The sequence below is a fragment of the Hyperolius riggenbachi genome, chromosome 11 (genome assembly GCF_040937935.1).
Source record: "Hyperolius riggenbachi isolate aHypRig1 chromosome 11, aHypRig1.pri, whole genome shotgun sequence".
NCBI lineage: Eukaryota > Metazoa > Chordata > Amphibia > Anura > Hyperoliidae > Hyperolius > Hyperolius riggenbachi.
Window position 1 is genome coordinate 34730010 of NC_090656.1, and position 15358 is coordinate 34745367.

At 44.7% G+C, this 15358-nt stretch overlaps 1 protein-coding gene across 6 annotated transcripts in view; it reads right to left on the minus strand.

Annotated features, from left to right (window-relative positions):
- CDH13 (cadherin 13) overlaps window positions 1-15358 on the minus strand; it is a 1882652-nt gene that overhangs the window by 325926 nt on the left and 1541368 nt on the right. For all 6 annotated transcript variants that reach the window (XM_068261396.1, XM_068261398.1, XM_068261397.1 and 3 more), the window contains one exon: window positions 14405-14583. In XM_068261396.1, coding sequence (XP_068117497.1) covers window positions 14405-14583 — 179 coding nt within the window. The remainder of the gene's footprint in view (window positions 1-14404; window positions 14584-15358) is intronic.

A 15358-nucleotide genomic window follows, 5' to 3' on the forward strand; every position in this document is an offset into this window, starting at 1 on the left:
GGACCCCCAGATAGTGACCCTTGTAGGCAGGACCCCCAGATAGTGGCACATAGAAGCAGAACACCCAGATAGTGGCCCTTGTAGGCAGGACCCCCAGATAGTGGCACATAGAAGCAGAACACCCAGATAGTGGCCCTTGTAGGCAGGACCCCCAGATAGTGACCCTTGTAGGCAGGACCCCCAGATAGTGACCCTTGTAGGCAGGACCTCCAGATAGTGACCCTTGTAGGCAGGACCCCCAGATAGTGACCCTTGTAGGCAGGACCCCCAGATAGTGGCACATACAAGCAGAACCCCCAGATAGTGGCCCTTGTAGGCAGGACCCGCAGATAGTGACACATGCAGGCAGAACCCCCAGAAAGTGGCACATACAAGCAGAACCCCCAGATAGTGGTGCATGCAGGCAGAACCCCCAGATAGTGACACATGTAGGTAGAACCCCCAGATAGTGGCCCTTGTAGGGAGGAACTCCAGTTAGTGACCACTGTAGGCAAGATCCCAGCTAGTGACCCTTGTAGGCAGTACCTCCAGATAGTGGCACTTGTAGGCAGTACCTCCAGATAGTGGCACTTGTAGGTGGGGGCCCCTTTTAGTTGCCCTTGTAAGCAGAACCCAGAGATAGTACTACATAAAAGCAGAACCCCCACTAGTGGCATTAGTTAGCAGAACCCCCAGTGGCACATGTAGGTGGGAGCCCCTAATAGCAGCCCTTATAGACAGGACCCTCAGATAGTGGCATTAGTTGGGCAGAACCCTCCAGATTGTGGCCCTTGCAGGCAGAATACTGATCTTTATAGGTGGTACCCAAAATAGTGACACCTATAGGTGAGGGCCCCAGACAGTGGCCATTAGAGGGAGGACTGCTGTATAGTGGCCCTTGTAGGGGGACCCCCAGCTAGTGGCCCTTGTAGGCGGGACCCATAGAAAGTGTCCCTTGTAGGTGGGACCCTGAAACACAGGCCCTTGTGGGCAGGACCCCCAGATACTGGCCTTTGTAGGCAGAAGCCTCCTTTAGTTATTGGGGACTCAGTCACCTTGCCGACCAGTCAGCAGCTCCTCCCTCTATTCACATTGCACGATGGGCTTCCCTTGGACTTCTTACAAGGAAAAAAGAAAAGTTATGCCGAGAACTGATTATTAAGCAATGACTTAGCAACGCTTGTTCCCTTCAAGCCTCTGCAATCATCGTAAATATGAATATTTCAGGGTTTTAAAGCATCTATGAAGCACGGTGATCGTTCACTGTAAAGATTAATATCTTTTCATTAAAAAAAGAGAGTGAGTTGAGGGCTTAACATTTGCATATAGATGGAGTCGAGTAATAAGTGTATTGACTGCTTAAAGATGCTTATTACAGGACGCAAACAAGAAAAAGAGAGAGAAAGCATAAAAGTATGGAGAAATGAGTCCTTATTTCGTCCATCTGTCAGAGGACAAAAAAAAAGAAACAATTATGTTGCGCTCATTTCATCTGGTCACCCGCTGGGATGGACAGATTTATCTGCAAAGAACAAGACCACAGAAAAAGTGCAAATTTCCGTTGTAAATCCTTCTGGGCTGTCCCCCGGGCTGTCTGCGTGGAGCACCGGCTCTTTAACATGCAAAATTACACCTGGGGTCTGATTGGTAAGGACAACAGGTCATCCACTTCTGGACAGCTTCACAGTCCGCAGGAGAGATACAGACGCTGGAATGAATATTAATTAAGCGATGGTGAAAGCTCAGGAACTCTGGGGGCCTCACTGCAGGCATATCGGGGGATCTTGCAGACCTCTGTGTAGTGGAGGCAACAACTGAAAACAATGGCAAAAAATTTCTGAATAAAAGAGGACATGGTGAAATATGAGACATGCAAATAACAGCGCAAAAAAAAAGCAGCCAATCAAAAGCCATCATTTAGTCAGGTCAGACTTCAATGAACTGAATTTTAATTGGTTGCAATGGGACAAATAATCATAAGCAGGCAGGTTCAGCAATTCCTGAAACAATATATAGAGTGGCCCAGGGACGCGAGGCCAAGTGATCCTCTTGGAGAGTTGATCTCCAAAGTTCAAGTCTCCATAATTAAATTAGAAAGGTATTTTCAAGGAACGGGATAATACCTGTCTAAAATAGTCTCTGAAGAGAAGAAAATGACAAGTAGTCCACTTTTTTGACGAGGTGCATTTTTAGGGTGTGTTTGAAGGTTTCCAGGCTCAAATCTTCCAACAAAGAGGTGATCACATTGCTATGCAGAAGGTTGTGAGCCTACTCAGCTTATTTTTCCACCATGGCTGGGAGCTCCACCACACTGGCCAGTGTTGCGGAGTGTCGCTTTCTCCATTACGCCTCCATGTACAGGATATCGTACAAGGAATTGTAGTTGGCATGACAGAGTTGCATAGCCGTGCAGGGAGGGGTATGTATCGATGTGGTAACTGTAAAATATGTCCTTATGTGGATCAAACAAAAACTTTGAGTTTTTATAGAATAAATAGTTTCATGAATTGTAAAACAGAATGGGTCATTCATGTTATTGAATGCGCCTGTCAGATGTTATATGTGGGCAAAACCAAAAGAGATCTAAAAGCTAGAATACTTGAACACTTCAGGGAGATTGAAGAAGGCGGTGTAACTATGCCCCTCTATGAACGTTATAGAAAATGCCTTGGAAAAGCGGGATTGTCACCATAAAAATCTAATTTTAACAGCAACTGGTCTGAGTGTATTAAGTGATAAAGATGCTAAGCCTGCATTCAAAAATTTTTCTGCTGTTATGGTTTGGAGTTATCACATACCTTAGGAGCAATGGCCCTTTAATAGCCATTGCCATTCAGTTGCATGCTAGGGGTTCTTTTTATCTATAATACACTCACCTAAAGGATTATTAGGAACACCTGTTCAATTTCTCATGAATGCAATTATCTAATAAACCAATCACATTGCAGTTGCTTCAATACATTTAGGGGTGTGGTCCTGCTCAAGACAATCTCCTGAACTCCAAACAATGTCAGAATGGGAAAGAAAGGTGATTTAAGCAATTCTGAGCGTGGCATGGTTGTTGGTGCCAGACGGGCCGGTCTGAGTATTTCACAATTTGCTCAGTTACTGGGATTTTCACACACAACCATTTCTAGGGTTTACAAAGAATGGTGTGAAAAGGGAAAAACATCCAGTATGCGGCAGTCCAGTGGGTGAAAATGCCTTGTTGATGCTAGAGGTCAGAGGAGAATGGGCCGACTGATTCTAGCTGATAGAAGAGCAACATTGACTGAAATAATAATAATAATATTTATATAGCGCTTTTCTCCCTGGGGACTCAAAGCGCTGTGACCCTGCATTATGCAGTCTCATAGGCTAGGGAAAAGAGGTGAGTTTTTAGCCTTTTTTTAAAGCTGTCCAGAGAGGGAGCCTCTCGTAACTCGTTACAACCGAGGTATGCAGCAAAGCATTTGTGAAGCCACAACACGCGCAACCTTGAGGCAGATGGTCTACAACAGAAGAAGACCCCACCGGGTAACACTCATCTCCACTAAAATTGGAAAAAGAGGCTACAATTTGCACGAGCTCACCAAAATTGGACAGTTGAAGACTGGAAAAATGTTGCCTGGTCTGATGAGTCTCAATAGAGTCAGAATTTTAGCGTAAACAGAATGAGAACATGGATCCACCATGCCTTGTTGCCACTGTTCAGGCTGGTGGTGGTGGTGTAATGGTGTGGAGAATGTTTTCTTGGCACACTTTAGACCTCTTAGTGCCAATTGGGCATCATTTAAATGCCATGGGCTACCTGAGCATTTTCTGACCATGTCCATCCCTTCATGACCACCATGTACCCATCCTCTGATGGCTGCTTCCAGCAGGATAATGCACCATGTCACAAAGCTCAAATCATTTCAAATTGGTTTCTGGAATATGACAATGAGTTCACTGTACTAAAATGGCCCCCACAGTCACCAGATCTCAACCCAAAAGAGCATCTTTGGGATGTGATGGAACAGGAGCTTTGTGCCCTGGATGTGCATCCCACAAATCTCCATCAACCTCAACATGCTATCCTATCAATATGGGCCAACATTTCTAAAGAATGCTTTCAGCATCTTGTTGAATCAATGCCACAGATAATTAAGGCAGTTCTGATGGCGAAAGGGGATCAAACACCATATTAGTATGGTGTTCCTAATAATCCTTTAGGTGAGTGTATATTCATCCTCTTCTTTTTATTTCCCTGCTTAGCTGGAACATGATCCTCTGCTCACTTGTGTTTACAAGCAAGGCTGAGGTGACTCAAGGATTGGAGGAGAAAAGAAAAAAGTTAAGGGAAGAAATCACATCAGCATTTAGCCTCAAAAGTGGGCAAAAGACATGGTTCCCACCAGGAACATAATTCTCTTCATTTACTAAAGAAAATTAACTGAAATCAAAACTTGGACAGTACAATGCATGTGTTATGTAAGTAGGTCAAGTATTTATCTACTTATATATATGTGTTTTTTTCCCTGGCATATTATGGCTAATCCTCCTGCTTTAAGGGGAACAAAGGTGAAGGCCATATATAAATTAAATCTGTCAGAGAGAAAGGGTTAATTTGAGCAGGGCTGTGGAGTCAGTTCAATTTTGGGTACCTGGAGTCGGAGTAATTTTGGGTACCTGGAGTCGGAGTCGGTGGTTTCAATTAACTGAGGAGTAGGATGATCTTTGAACCAAATCCATAACCTTTGTAAAAATTAGACTAAGGAGTCAGAGTTGAGGAGTCGCAGCAATTTTGGGTACCTGGAGTCGGAGGTTTCATAAACTGAGGAGTCGGAGTCGGATGATTTTTGTACCGACTCCACAGCCCTGATTTTGAGGATGTTATTGGCTAAACCATGTGGATTTATAGCTTAAAGAGACACTGAAGCGAAAAAAAAATGATGATATTATGATTTGTATGTGTAGCACAGCTAAGAAATAAAACATTAAGATCAGATACATCAGTGTAATTGTTTCCAGTACAGGAAGAGTTGAGAAACTCCAGTTATTATCTCTATGCAAACAAGCCATTAAGCTCTCCGACTAAGTTAGTCGTGGAGAGGGCTGTTATCTGACTTTTATTATTCCTGGACTATTTACTTTTCCTCTGCTAGAGGAGATGTCATTACTTCACAGACTGCTCTGAAAGACTCATTTTGAATGCTGAGTGTTGTGTAATGTGCACATATTATAGAATGATGCAATGTTAGAAAAAACACTATATACCTGAAAATAAAAGTATGAGAATATTTTCTTTGCTGCTAATCTTCTAGTAATTATTCATAGTACACAACCAATTTACTATATCATATATTTTTTTTTCGCTTCAGTGTCTCTTTAAACACTTTTGCAACTCTTGGGTTCAATTCTGATTTGGACCTGACCCCCTTCCTCAGACAGATGACATATAATCGGTAAAACCTTCGCTTTGCGACCATGAGTATGGATGTGATCTGGCGTGTGTGGCTAGATATTCAAATTATGGGATCTGTTTATGCCTTGTGATGTTCTGTACCTCACTGTACATCTTGTAAGTTGTTGCTTTCCCCCCACTGAAAAACACAAAAAACATAAAAGAAGAAGGGATGCAATTTGTTTGCTTAATCAATACAGTATAGATTTTCCTATTATGAATAAAGAACAATATTTTGTTCACAACCCCATTCTGGAGTTTGGCCCTAGATGGTGATCTGAAAATTGCTTCCAATTGGAGCATCACAAATGCTGTTCAAGCTTGGATAATTTGAACATTGGTTGCGTGCAGATGCATGCTTTATATGCGAGAGAAGCTGACCCATATAGGAGGCGGAGTTAAGGAGAGGAGGGGAACACTGGACTATTAAAGGAGAGACACAGAGGGCATTGAACACGCCCTGAGGAAGTGTCAAATGACGTAAAATGCATAGGTGGGAGGGGCCATCAAGTTCTGTGCGAGCGTGCACGTCACGGAACTTTATGGCCCCTCCCACCTATGCATTTTACGTCATTTGACGCTTGGCATTCCACGTGTCCATGCAAACATCAGCGTAGTGAAGCCGCAGCCTACAAGCGATCTGAGCGCCCAGTCTAACCCCACGGGAGTGTTGAGAAGCAATAATGGAACTCACAGCGGACAGGTGACACCACTGCTGTAACACTAGAGGGGCAAGAATTAGAACTCACAGTCGCAGAGAATTGAATCAACACTGCTTGCCGCAAGTATACTGACATCTACTATCATTGCTGCATTACTAGCTCACTGTGCTTTGCAAAAGCTTCCTGCATCTGCCTAACATAGAAATCAATACGCTGATACCTGGACTGGCAATACGGAGGGAGAGGCATTTCTGCTCTGCTGGCCATCTATGTATGCATACTACTGACTCATGTGTAGATTCATCCCTCTTAGAGGGAGGCAGCTGATGGATGCATGTTTTGTATGGATGACTGCATGCGATATTAGCAGGTGGTTTCTTGACTGCAGCGAGAAATTGAGTCTGTATGACTGCCGACCCTGTAAGCAAGTTAAGCCATTATATAGCGGTGAATTGCTGGCCTCTTGTTTTTAATGAGGTATCTTTCTGCGCAGAAATATCTTTTAGATGTTTTGTATTGCTTTGGTTCTAGGAGATGAGCATCACTGTGCTGCCTTTATGCGTAATAAATTGAATTCACTGGATCAAGTTACTAAGAGGTGCTTAGACCAATTTTTTCGATTTTTGTGATGTTGCTAATTCAGCGGTTGCACTAAAGTAGTGATCCATGGGAGATGATGTGTTTTTTTGCAATATTTGAGCACATATGGTCATCTGACATTCGATAAGAATTCTTTAAGACAGAGAAGCACACCTTCAAAGGCAGAGAACATACATGGGTGCACACAACATATCACAATTATACGATTTACAATTTACATTTCTCAGTGCAGTGTGAAAAGCTAGTTACATTACTCAGAGTGAATAGCTGGATTGGGCGCGGGGGTGGGGGGGAGAGAAGCTGAGCTGAGGGCCAGGTCAGCTTGGGGCTCGTGGACAGAAGGAGTTCCTAATCTGGAAGTCCTGGTGGGCAAAGTCCTGAAGTGGCAACCCAGTGGGAGTAGATTGAGGTAGCGGTTTCCAAGGTGGGGGTCCTTTGCAATCCTAGCTGCCCTAGATTGCAGACTGGAGTGATGCAGAAGAGGTGGGAGGGGGTGCCAATGATCTTCTCTGCAGATTTGATCACTCTCTGTAGTTTGTGCTTGTCCCTGGTGGAGGTGCCCGAGGACCATACGATGATGGAGGAGCAGAGAATCGACTGGATGGTGGAGGAGTAGAAGCGAGTCAGAAGGGCACAGGACATGAAAAACTTTTTCAGTTTCAAAGAACAGCTGTTGTTGGGCTTTTTTCTGCAGTTTATTCTGTAGGTCTTGTTTCAGCAGATATTATGGAAAGCAGAGGATTAGCCATTCAGCAGCAGTCTGGTGCTCTCCAAGGTCCTGATCACATTTCCAGGAACTCCAGAGAACTCAGAAGCCAGAGCTACTGAGGAAAAGGGGAACAGATGAGAATCCAAAAAGAGAAATATCAGAGCGGGAGCCTCTAGGGTAGCATCTCCAGGAACTATAGGAGAATATAATCATACCTCCCAACTCTAAGATCAGAAAGAGGGACACTTAAGCCCCGCCCCTGCCACACCTCTAATCATGCACCTGACACACCCCTAGTCACGCATGATATAATGATTTCATAAGAAAAATATGTTGTTTCATAATTCAACACACTGGTCCTTTCTATCCTGATTCATAGTCCTTCATATTAACATTTAAATAGACATTTAAAGGATGGGGATAAAGTTTAGAGTCAATTAAACACATTTTTCAGTAGAAAAATACACACATTTACATCAATCTGTATATCAATCCTGAAAGAGGCACAAATAAGGAGGAGAGGGGCAGAGGGATTTGGTTCCAAAAGAGGGACTGTCCCTCCAAAAGCAAGACAGTTGGGGGCTATGATGTAATCAAAATACTAACATGGGTCATTTTCAGATTTCAACCTGACTAATGCCTGCTACACACCAGGCATTTTCCCTTCCGATCAAAACAATAATTTCCAACATGCCCGATCTGCTACCAATCAATAACAGGATCAGTACTGCACAAAATCGATCCCGTTACCCACTGGGAGCAGATCAGACATGTCGGATATTATCGATTCAACCCGTCAATTGGCAGGGAAATTGCATGGAGTGTACCTAGCATAAGAAGTTAAATTAGGGTGATACCATTTGTTGGCTAACTTAAAAAGAAAAATAGTTATCTTTCGGCTAAAAAGCCTTCTTCAGACTCCATTCCTGCAGACTGACAATGTTAGATTTCTATATAGATTTGAACAGTAGAAGGCGGTACACAAGATTAGTGACAACAGGATATCAAAAGGGTTCTTCCAAATATGTTCTTACAAAGATGTTTGCTAATCCCTCAAGTGGTGGGAGGTATTTATTAAAAATAGATAAGACCCAGGGGTGTAACTAGAAATCACTGGGCCCCCCTGCAAAACTTTGGATGCCCCCCCTCCCTTTCTGCACATTTAAACTGAGAACCAATGTTATTGAAATGGCTAGTGCACACTTGAATGGGTGTTCCCCATGCAGGTAAAAACAGACAGCAGTGAAGCACTGCACAGATTTTCTCTATCAATTGCATTAGCTTCTGTGATAAAACATGCGTGTTTTCACCCATACAGACACACATGGTTTTCAGAAAATGCATACAGAAAACCAACAGATGAGTGTGCTCCCAGCCACAGCTTATTACACTCACTCCGTCCATCTCTAATGGAGCAGAACTGGCTCTGCAGAGACTCTTCCAGCATCACTACAGTACACAGCACTTGGGAATGGGGTAGAGAGGCTGGGGGTAGGGCGCTGCACACAAGACCCTGCTGAACACTGAATAAGAACTGTCTGCAAATTTTTGTCTTAAAAACTTTGTATGTTTCCTTATCAGTGGCTGAGCAGATGCAGTCCTTAGAACAATTGTGCAGAAAGCAGAACGTTTTTTTTTCTTTCCATGCCCTTAGTTGTCAGTTTCTCAAGGGGAAAGGAGCTTCTCCCCCCATGGGGCCCCCTGCAGCTTCTGGGCCCCTCTGCAGCTGCACCCCTTGCAGGGTCTACTGTTACGCCCCTGATAAAACCCCTTTTACTCTTTACATAGTAGAGGTGTTGCTTAAGGCCTGTGCAAGGAAAACTTACCCTCCCCCAAAAACACCTACCAAAAAACAGGCATGACTGCATAACGTGGAAGTGACGCCACATGGAATTGGTAGTTCAGCAGCGGTACGTGACAGCCGCTAACAGGTGAGACTACTGGCGTCTAATCACATACAGCGTTGTGTAGCCAGTGCCATGTGAATTATACAGGGTGCAGGTTTGGACTAAAAGTACGATGTGGTCGCATCCACAGTGGTGGAAGTATGGATGAGTATTGCGCTTTGCTGTTTATGTTGTCCATTCACATTGCATGGAGAGATTTCTCCACAGTTATATAAACACAGGTATATAAGACGATGTGGTCACACAACATGCATAGATATGCATGTTTAGGGCCAGAGTAATATTACTACACTCCATCTGTAGTGCGCCCACAGGGCGTGTGTAGTCATGGCGATCTAAATGAGCCGCACATTTGTACATACTCCGCCACATCCAATTGGTAGCATTAGCCTGATCATGGGCAAAAGCTTCTCATTACCATGCAACCGCCATAGCGGGCCGCATACTTTTGTACGCATTGAACCCGACCGTGTGTACGCTTTGCTGAGGCAACCCGGAAGTGACATCACATGGAGTCGGAAGTTCAGCAGCGGTACGTGACGGCCGCTAACAGCTGAGACTACTGGCGTTTAATCACATACAGCAGTGTGTAGCCAGCACCAATTGAATTATACATGGCACAAGTTTGGGCTAAAAGCCAGCCAGCACACTCACAGTTAACATCCCTGCATGAGCTAATGGGAATGGGCGGAGATGTGTGAGGGCGTCTCCTGGAAGGGGTAGGTCAGTCCCAGCCTCCACAACATATTTAAACCCATTGTATAGATGGGCACTTCAGCTCTGACTTGAGCCGTGTGATGCTGGGGGATACTTTGGTAGGTGGTTGGGGGTTCTCTATTTATTATTTTTGCACTTTATCTTGCTTCTGACGAAATCTGTTTAAGATGAAACATGTCGAGCACTGTTAGCACTGTATATATGTATTGCACTCCCTAATCCTTGTACTATTCCCCTGGCTTGTTTTCAGTAATTGTGTGAGGGAGACCTGCAGCGACCCATTAGATGCAAAGAGCTGCCATATTTGAGCATTCTGGACAGCTTTTTTGCATATCGATTGCACTTGCATAAGCCGCTGCAGGGTGGTTCAATTGTACACCCCACACAATACTGTTTTGATTTTATAAAAGAAATAATAGTGCTGTGCAACCAAAGTCTTCAGGGTTAGCCACACCCCACAGCTTGTGCGCTCAGACCAGCTAACTGTTCGCACATTCTGACAGTGAACTGTGGGGGGAATAGGCAAAGACACCCGCTTTGGTCTGCAATCTATGCACCAACATATATTTTAAAATCTATAAGTATTGCAAATAAAGGATGTAGTAGTCTTTTAGTAGACCTGTGACAACAAGGGGGTGTGAACTACGACACCACTCGAGTACATTTGTAGGAACCTTGAGTCAGATCTTGACTCCCGTGTTGCAGGATTCATTTTTCCTGTACGAATACCGGCCTTGTTTATTGTATTAATTCCCACGACTGCATAACTGGATGAAATTGTCCAAAGCTGCCCTTTTATTAGCAAAATATAAAATAAATAAAATGTAAACAGAAATGGTGTAAGCTAGTATGCAGCCTAGCGGCAGCCCCCATATGCTGACACCAACTCGGGGACAGCTACATGCTACCTAAAGAGTTACCAACATCCTTGCAGACCGGCCATTAACCTTAGGTATCTGCACTGAGGCAGACCACCATACACCATCACTAACCCACCTTCGGAGGTCTAACCCCTCCTGGCTGCCATGACTAACTCCACAACCACGTGACCTTTTTTTTTTTGGGGGGGGGGGGGACTTCACTTTTGCTGCTGAAATTCCTGCTCAATTGGCACCACCTCCTAATGTCCCTCTGCTAACTTTCCCACCAAACCCTTACGAACGCTCTCCAGGCAAAGGGGGAAGGGGAGGAGTCACTGCTCAATACATTCTTCAGGTCATTCCCTTAAAGCGTAACTGACGGGCATAAAATCAAAAATCAATTCTTTATTTTTATCTGGTACACAAGTAATAAGGATGCTAACCAGGCAATCCAAAAGTTAAAAATCACTCTTACTTTGGTTGTTGATAAAAGATCATTCCCCAGTTTACCTGACTCTTATTTGGTACACTGCCGCACAAAGGAAGTTGCAGGGCATGCTGGGTTGTCTTTTTTGCTTCTTTACTTTCGCTCAGACTAATGCAGCCTGATTGGCTGAAGCCTCTTTCACTTTAATTTTCCACTCCCACGCCTCTGTTCCTCTCTGATTGGCCAATATTTCTCATGCAGAGACCATGCACTTTCTATTGCAGAGCCGGGTGTGAATGTCCGAAGACTCTGTGTTTGCATTGGCCGCCCCAGAGTAAGGGAAGAAATGACATCAGGATTGGGTTCAGGCACAGGGATTCCAAAAATGGCAAATTCCTGAAACAGTTTTCTCTTTATTTACTATATAAAACTCCCTGAAATCAAATATGGACAGTGCAATACATATGTTATATAAGCTTTACTTATATATGTGTTTTTTTTAGATAGTATAGCTGACAGCTCCTCTAACAATATCCCCTTAGAGACCTCTCAGTGCTGCAAAGCCCTATGACGAGGGGTTTCCCCAAGTTCCTGTGCTCCAGTTCAGGCCCCTACCTTGACAGACTGGGGCTGTCCTGGAGAGATTGTACTACCCCTACTAAGATACAGAGATACTTTACTGCTACTAAATTTCAGTCTGGGCACCTCTGAACCCGTACACATTTGATCATTGTTAAAGAAAGGCTCACTCAGTCATCTTGAAACCATGCCATTCAGTAGCTGCCAATCTGCAGCTGCTGTACATGCATCCAAGCATGGGTCTCTGTAGCTGCAATTGCGGTTTTCCAAGTACGCAATCAATGTAATATTTATCTGTACAGTCCCATGGAATATGGTGATGAAATGCAGCCTGTATTGTCTGGCAGGTAGTTTACTGATGTTAAATAATACAGCGCTGTGTGGGCACCATACTACCATGAACAAAAGGGGTCGGGGGTGTCAGAGGCCTCGATTCATCATTGTCTTTGCGATAACTTTTTCCAGTTCGTTAAATTACCGAATTCGAAGTTTATCGATTTCTAGTTGTATTCATCAAGGTTTTCCCGCATTCTGTAACGTGTCGATAAAATATCGGTAACCGTTCGGTAACGTGTCGATATTTCCATTTTACAGCTGTAATTTAACACAAGGCCATAAGATTCCGGTGGAATTGTGGGTAAAAAGGCAGTCCTTTGAACACCACGTAGCAACATTCTGAATAGGGCTTAACACCTGGACCAGGATTCTGGAAGTGTTGGGACAATCCCACAATTTCGCCAGCTACGGCTTGATAGGGGCCTTTTGTGAAAAAAAGTAGTGCATCTAGCAATTTAGTTAACCCTGGCACTGCCTGCCTCTTACAAGATGATTGAGAAGAGAAATGCAGATTTCCTGGTATAGCAAATACATCCATTCTCTTGCAAATTGATATGGTTCTAGACCTTATTCTTGCCCTTCTTTGAATCCCTCTCAGCTGATACATAACCACTTCAAATGGCTCCATCTCCTCTGTCAGCAATGATCTGACAGGAACTCGATGGACGTATGTCCTTTTTCAACCCAAGTAACTATGTAACTATGAATAACGACAGAGCAGTGAAGGAGATAACTAATCCTAAATGTAACGCTAAACCACGCCCACTTTCGTTTTCATGAATTGCACTTTCCTCCGTTTTATCGCATCATTACCGAATAATTACCGAATGCTCGCTAACAGCTGTAGATAACTTTGATGAATCCTGGAATCAACTTATCGAGCTTGGTATTTTACCGAGCTGTCGGTAATTGATTCGGTAAGTCTTGATGAATCGAGGCCAGAGTCTGTCTGGCGCATGAGTGCCTGGCTTGACTGGTGGGGGGGGGGGGGGGGGGGGGCAGAATTAGAGGTGGAACCGCACAAGGTAAACACTTTACCCATCGTGACTGCTGCTATAGAGAAGGGGCACGGCTTTAGAGGAGGAGGGGTGGAGAAGAGCATTGTTGACTGCTCTATTGGCTGGTGGGGAGGAGGGGGCGTATATGGAGGCGGAGGCACTCGTGAGCATGTGTGGGGGGACATGCTAAGCATTTCTGTCAGACTGGGGAAGGGAAATAAACAAAAAAAGAAGCTAATCAATATATGATCATGGTAGTAGTGGTGGGCAGGTTCTCCACATGGCGCTCCAGGCAAGCACCTGTACTGACTGGTGGGTGAAACGATGTTAAACACACCAGATCGTGTCATCAGACCGGAGCAGCTGATAGACAGTGACAAGGAATGGACCATGTGTCATGTTTACCATATCCTCCTGAAGGTCCTGAAGAATACCGTGTAACATGTGACCCCAGCAGCATCCATCTTCTTACATGTGCAGCCCCCACCCCAGCAGCATTTGCTTTAGGCCAAGGCCTATGTAACCTTCACAGAAAAACAGTCTGGTCTGAAAAATACATATCAGCACTATACAAGTATGTAATAATAATAACACCATGTAATACCAGAGACACCATGCAGGACCTCACTGCCACAAAAATGACAATACTTGTTGCTGATCCCTCCAAACCAGCCATCACAATCTAAACGTTTCAATCAATCCATGGAAAGCCAATCACTGCAGCTGCAAATCACAGAATAATATAAAATACAGACAAACATTCCCTGCAGCAAAACAAAGTGCGGTAATCATGTCTGCTTGTAAAGAGCAACACCTCCGAACAAAGGCAGGTAAACCGCATAGCCACGTCTTATGTTATTTTATTTTTCATAAAGTCGTGAAAACTTCTCTCTTGAGGGAATTGAAGGAAAACGGTAATTGGATTAGATCTGATAGCAGATATAAGTTGGGGAAACAGCAGGTAAGTGGGTGAATTGCAAGAAGCAGCTACTCTCCTCTGATAAATATTATTCTCACACCCCTGCTGGTGTCATTTGCGGCTGTTGTCAGCTGCTGAATCACAAATCAATGTAAACTGTTAATGAATGTAATGACATCGCCAGCTCTGCACAGCGCACAGACACGCTGGGGGGGGGTGGGGGGGGGAGGGGGGGAGGTGCAGCCTCCACTTCCTTCCCCGCATCAGCTATAATCGCAGCACTTACTTCACGGTCTAGCAGAGCTGGAGACACCACCGTGACAATGTCACCCCTCTCGGGGTCGATGTAGAACATGTTCGGCGAGGGCTTGTCTGGCGTTTGCTTGAGGATGTTGTAGCGCAGGACGGCGTTGTCTGTCGTGGGGTCGTCCGCGTCAAACGCTAACATGTTCATTACTGTAGTACCTGAGGAGGAAAGGACGAGAAATGCAAAGACGTTAGGTATGTGCTCTGAATCTCCCAATCTCTGCATTTGTAATACAATCACCCTGAAACGAGATGGATGAGGCAACAGCTGTCCTCACAGTATAAAGTGTACCTGTGATAAAGAATACACAAGGATTTATACTTACCTGGGGCTTCTTCCAGCCACTGTAGTCCATCTGGTCATTGGCCGTCCTCCCGACCCCTCAGTTCGGCTCGATAAATGCCCTGACTGGCTCAGTTGTCAGCCACTGCGCATGCGTGGTTCCGGCCGCGCATATTCCCTGATTCAGCTACCATAGCTGGGAGCGGGTTTACACATGCACAAATCACTAAGATTGTAACTGCACTTGCGCAGAGCTCTCCCGGTAACAAGAGCGTAATTGTTGGCGGGGTGCACAGAGCCGGGACAAGGTCCTCCGGCGCCCAAGGCTGAGACGCCAAAGTGCGCCTCTCCGTCCCCCTAACCCCGGCCGTCACACACTGATTGCTATTAGACTAAGAGGAGCCCCAGAGGTGTATGAGAGAATTAGCCACAGGGAGACTTGGGCGCAGGATACAGCCAGTATGTGGCTTACCCTGCTGCTGCACATGTCCTGGCGGCGTTAATTACTATTCCCCCTCAAGGTCTACATGGATGATGGGGAATGATGTAATTCGGCTTCCAGCTATTGCTGGTGGCCTAATTACAGTGTTTTAAAGGAAACTTACTGTGTACCGCTATAGCCGTAATTTCTATTACAGTCTATGGTGGCGT